The 6,217-nt window shown below is 36.9% G+C and overlaps 1 protein-coding gene across 1 annotated transcript in view; it reads right to left on the reverse strand.

The window, feature by feature from the left end:
• Positions 1-6,217, reverse strand: part of LOC107710738 (TBC1 domain family member 22A-like) — a gene marked incomplete at its 3' end in the record, with an annotated part of 33,662 nt that overhangs the window by 24,938 nt on the left and 2,507 nt on the right. The window contains exon 3 of the mRNA XM_016515577.1: positions 817-1,247. Coding sequence (XP_016371063.1) covers positions 817-1,247 — 431 coding nt within the window. The remainder of the gene's footprint in view (positions 1-816; positions 1,248-6,217) is intronic.

A 6,217-nucleotide genomic window follows, 5' to 3' on the forward strand; every position in this document is an offset into this window, starting at 1 on the left:
ATTTTTTGGTTGATTGTAATCTATTACATACCTTTCTATCAGAATTATCTAGCGTTATCAAGATGAATTTGTTCACACAGTGTAACTCTGAGTTCTTGTCATATTTTATTACCATTTTCTAAACTATAGTGAATAAACTGTGATAATGTGAGAAATGTTGAAGGTGTCTGAATAAATTTTGGTTTGACTGTATCTATTTGATAAATGAAGTTAACCAACTAACATTATACATACCCTTTTGGTTTCTATACCCAATATTAAAAAAATTTACAAATGCAATAAAAATATCGGTATCGGTACTCGGTATCGGCAAGTACCAAAAATAAAAGTATCGGTATCGGGCGAGTACTGGAAAAAGTGGTATCGGTGCATCCCTAGTATTTATTAATATTTTTATTTATTAATTTATTAGCATTTTATGTTTTCAGTTTATCTAAAGTTTAAGTTTTAGTAATTTTGTTTTAGACTTGTTATTTTTATTATTTCGTTTTATTATTATTATTTAGATTTTTTTATTTCTGTTTAGCTTTTTATTTATTTATTTGTTTGTTTGTTTTAGTTTTTGCTTTTTGTTTTAGTAATTTTAGTACTCCAACTTTTTTAACTACTTTTCAACTTTTTTTTCATCTAATATTTATATGTTATTTTATTCAATTAAATTTTTTTTATTATTTTTTAGTTTAGAAAAACAACACTTAACACAACAATCAAAGATGAATTTCAGATCTGTTAACACTTAGCAAACATTCAAACAATAAACCAGACAAAAAGAGTAAACAGAGACAGGAAATGCAGTTGTACTGATGTTTGACTGACCTTTAGGCGAGCCGACAGGAGCTTCACTGTGTGACTTCACCAGTCTATTGTCACTGAGTGGAAGAGCCTCTGAACTGAACGACAGATCTGTTGTCGTCTCTGCCCCTTCCTCTCTCTCATCCTCTTCATCTGGCTCTTCCTCCTCTTCCTCGTGTGCTTCCTGTCCATCTTTTTCGTCAGGCTCAGTCATCTTATCCATCTGCTGCTGTCTTCTTTCCTGCAGCTTGCTGTGGTTTTCTATCACCTTATTGGCTGTCTCCATGACGACCTCAATGTTGAGATTTTGGGCTGCCATAGCGAGAAGTTCATCATCATCATCTCCCACATCCCAAGCATCACTGGTGATGCTCTCAAACTCTTGGAAGGTGGTGGCTTTCTTTGGTTTTCCTGGCGTAGTTGTAGACGGAGGCTTGTTTCCTGCTTTCATCAGACTGCAACAGAAAATTTAGACTTGTTTATATATGAATCAAACTCATACAGAATGCCGGTGTTCCACAGATAACTTTAATAATATCCCTAGATGTGGTCAAATAAAGAACAGGGAAATTCTGGCTTCTCTGACTCTCATTGTTAGTCACCAATTCACTGTTCACTTACAAAAAAAAGTTACTTTTTCTCAACTTGGGGCGTCACAAAAATGGCCACAGCTGCTCATGTTGCCACATACTGCTAACTCACATTAAAATCTAATGATTTCTGGTCGCTTTGTCGTCACAAGTTGCTGTCAGAAGCACCATTTAAGATAAAATTCAAATCTATTTTTGAGTGCTCAAATTCTGACTAAATTGATTCACAAAATAAAGTGGAAGCATTGCACATATTTTAAACGTACATTAGAGGTTGGGGTTAATTTGAAATTTTACAGGAATTGAGATACAACGGTTAATGTGTTCTACTCAATTTGATGTTGTATTCTCACTATAGCCAGCGAAATAAAAAATCAGATTTCCTCTAACAGGGTGCCTCTTAAGTATCTCATTCCAAAATCTACAAAGGCGGCTGCTTTTGGTCTAGTTCAGGCAGGCTGTTTCATGTGGCACTTCAATGGGCAGGGTTTGCTGATTCATTGTAGTAACATCTGTGGCTGTCAAAACGACAATAGCAACAAGTATGATCACTACATTTTCACTATATCAGGGCTCTACAGTGCGACCATTTCAGTAGCATTTGCGACTGAAAACTACTGCGTGCGGCTAGTGTTGCTTTCGTCAACGAAAATTATGACTAAATATCGTCGTCAACGAACCTTTATTACGTGACGAAAATGAGACGAGACGAGACGAAAATGCTGGTCATGTGACGATGACTATAATTAAATGTATAATGCAATATCGTTGACGAATAAAAACGAGACTAAATGTGGTTTACAAAATAAAAACTATGCTAAAATGTCTCTTCATTTTCGTTGACCAAAACAAGACGAAACGAAATGTTATAACGTTATTTCGTCTCGTTTAGTCGCGTTATTATTATTATTTTGCAGTATTTCTGTTTCCTGTGTCTCACTTCAGGGGCTGCATCAGGTCACACTGCGCAGACGCAGGCGACGTCACATCCTCAAGCCCCACTCGCGGCATTATTTAAAACAGTGTTTCCCAACCGGGGTGCCGCGTAAAAAATCCTTTTTTAATATTTTTAAATGAGAAGGTGGGATCTACGGTCAAAGCGATGCAATTACGCGTACATATTAGGTGTGTTCGACTTAAAAGCAGTGCGGCTCAGATCGATCAGTGTTTGACATCAAAGTACCTCGAGAGCGTTTCGAAAGCATAACCGTCTGTATGGTACTTTGATGTCATACACCGATCGATCTGCACACGCAAACAAAGCCAAAACCTAGATATTTTAGGCAATATAGAAATCCTGGCCAGGACGCGTCCTGGGAAAATGGCACGTATGGTCACCCTAACTTCCACAGGCTACAAACAGCAATATAAACAACAGCTGTGCATGCTCTCTTCACGCAGTTCTTGTATAATAATAATAATAATAATAACAATTTAATAATATAAGTATACAAGCACACCGCTCCGCTGAGAACTCCACTTACCGGCAGCCGCGGACGTTATGAAGGCATCCTGGTAGTGCGCTACATTAAAGGTGTCTGAACGTGAGGGATAGTCCCTGATGAGATGTCAGGTGAAAGGTCATCATCATGTGGATAATTTTATTTACGACTAAATTATTATTCATTCATTTTACTAATAGATTGGGCAGGCCTTCACAAAATGGCGTTTAATTACAAAAAAAAATAAAAATAAAATTGCCTTGACAAAAGGGCACTTTGGGCATCAAGGGGAAAAGGGGCAGGTGATCAAGCACCCATCGCACCCCCCTCTGCACGTGCCTGCAGATGAGCCACGTGGAGGCTGTTTAACCTTGAGCTATGGACTGTTGGAGAACAATGTCATTCAAGCCTTAAGTAGTACTAAGTATGTACAATGTCACAGTTCCTCACTCTTTACTTTTCCTCACTCTTTAAAACAACCTGTTCTATTATAATACCTAAATGTTGGTAAATAGCTTGTTTTATCTTCACTAGTTATTTACCTCAGGTGTTTTCTCACAGATATGTTGAGAGTGACTGAGATTTGCAGCAGAATAACAACAATCAATGAAAAGTGACAGCTGCCTGAGACTCTGTGTGGTCTCAACTCACCTGATGCATCTGTACGTTTGAGTTAAACCAGCTCAACACTGCCATCATGTGTTTGTATATGAGTGCTGCAACTACTGTAAAATTTTGAAGCCTATTGAAGGTACTATGTGTCATTTCTTTCAGTGCAAAAATACTTCTTTTTGAGTTTGGCATGGCACTGCCTGGCAGGCAGGAGTATTTGGCAAACCTGACATTTTATACAGCAGAGCATAGATACACATGTATCTTATGTACTCTGTGGACTTTACAGTATTAACTAGTCACAGCCTGCTGGCTGCCAGGCTTCCAGAGCAATCTGTTTTGTTTGTTTTTGTGTCACATCAATAGGAATCCAAAGGTTACACTGAACAGCATGACCTGATTTCTCAGTAATATAAACCACACTAAAATGGATTGTCAATGGGAAACCACCATTTAGAGATAATAAAATTATCAACAATTAATTTTTTCCCTAGCAACAAGCCACTTGTAAACATGTACCCAAAAATGAAAATTGTCATCATTTACTCAGATTTTTTTTTTTGTTTTTTGTATGACTATCTATCTTCTGTAGAACACAAAATATGTTTGGCAGAACGACCATATAATGAAAATGAATGGAGGTCTCAAAGTTTTAAAAATGACCAGAGGCACTGTACAAGTAGCCCCCGCAATAACCTTGTATGAGGAAAAGACTGAAATTTACATTTTTATATGCTACAATCAACAGTTGCCATTTCGCAATAACGGTCAAATCTCATGTGCACTTACATACACATCAGGTTTAGAGACATTTGAACATGCATAGAATTTTCATCTTTACCATACACTAGCGTATACAGCATATGTATAACTATAACTGGTAGAGCATAGTGCTAGCAATGCCAAGGTCATGGGTTTCATACTCACAGAAAACTCATACTGATAAAATGTGGAGCCTAAATGCATTAAGTTGCTTTAGATAAAAGCACCTGCCAAATGCATACATGTAAAAATCAGTAAAATTGATCTGCAAATGTCACCCACAGCTTTCACATGCTTTACTATCATGCAAAGAGAGCGCAAGCAACACTGTTTCATTTAAATGACCCCAAAAACAACTTTTCTCTGTGTAGGTTTTTTTAAGTAGGACGAATCATTTTCACCCACCTGAGTACACTAACCTCACAAACTGAAGGTTTTCACCAAAACTACATTAGCCTTCTTTATGAGTGAAAACACATTTTTTAACACACTTGAAGACAGATATGCTGACAGTTCATCTGAGGTTATTTAGATATGGAAATACACTGAGTATCCAAATACTGTCAGATGTACTTCACACTTGTTGTATTCTCCAGTGCAACAGTATATTACTCTGGGCCTGCGTTTGATAGCCTCATAAAATGTATTTAAAAAAAAAAGTTAAAGTGAAGTGACATGTGGCCAAGTATGGTGAACCTTCTCATTGTTCTAATCATTAAAGTAAACACGGAACTGTCCTTCTCAGTATTGAATACATTTCATGAGGTCGTTTGTGTAATGAGGTTTTGCATTATCACAGCTTGTTCTGTGCTAATGTCCACTAGAGGATGCTGTTGTTCAATAGATGGCCGTAGGCCCCATCTCTCCTGTGAATGAACAGGTAGAATCAGCAAGGAGACAACATGCTTTTTGTTCTGACCAGTAAGGATCATGACTTCATCTAAATGAGATCAGAGTGAGACTCGACATGGTTACGTTCACACAGCAGCAGAATATGGTTATCAGTTTTGTTTAGAGTGCAGTTAGTGCTAAATGCGATGTCTGCATTCTTTAAATGTGTTGCGGTCACAACCGAAATGTGAGAGAGAGTTTGATATGTGGTGAATGAATGGAACCAGTAAATTTTCATTTTTGGCTGAATTATTCCTTTAATAATCCCCTAAAACAGAATCAAGAAAATATATTATAATAAAATTTTAGCTATAGAAAGTTTGCATCAAAATACACGGCTACTTTTAAATGTGGCAAAATATGCTTTTAGTAACCAGGTTTTTTTTAGTTAGGGGATATACTAGCAGGGCCATGCTAACCAGCCAAACTTTATCCCCTCGGTTTATGCAGACATTATTCAATCCACTCCTGTTTAAACTCTTGACTATGTGAACCATACAGCCGTGCATTTTGTGCTGCAGTCTAGTGTTGCTTTCGTCAACGAAAACTATGACTAAATATCGTTGTCAACGAACCTTTATCACGTGACGAAAACGAGACGAGATGCAACGTAAATGCTGGTCATGTGACGATGACTATAATTAAATGTATAATGCAATATCATTGACTAATAAAAACGAGACTAAATGTGGTTTACAAAATAAAAACTATGCTAAAATGTCTCTTCATTTTCGTTGACCAAAATGAGACGAAACGAAATGTTATAACGTTATTTCGTCTCGTTTAGTCGCGTTATTATTATTATTTTGCAGTATTTCTGTTTCCTGTGTCTCGCTTCAGGGGCTGCATCAGGTCACACTGCTCAGACGCAGGCGACGTCATTTCCTCAAGCCCCACTCGCGGCATTATTTAGAGCAGTGTTTCCCAACCGGGGTGCCGCGTCTGTCGAGAGTAGGGGTGCAGTGTAAAAAATCTTTTTTTAATATTTTTTAATTACTAAAATGTTCAAAAAAGCAGCTATTATATAATATCCATTTCTCATTTGATTCACTGATTGATTAACTTATATTCCTTATTAAACTTGTTCTTATTCTGTCGTTTTAATTAAAATTTTTAAAAAGCTTATAA

This window comes from Sinocyclocheilus rhinocerous, unplaced genomic scaffold, assembly GCF_001515625.1.
Source record: "Sinocyclocheilus rhinocerous isolate Xijiao unplaced genomic scaffold, SAMN03320098_v1.1 scaffold1078, whole genome shotgun sequence".
In the NCBI taxonomy this organism is placed as follows: Eukaryota; Metazoa; Chordata; class Actinopteri; order Cypriniformes; family Cyprinidae; genus Sinocyclocheilus; species Sinocyclocheilus rhinocerous.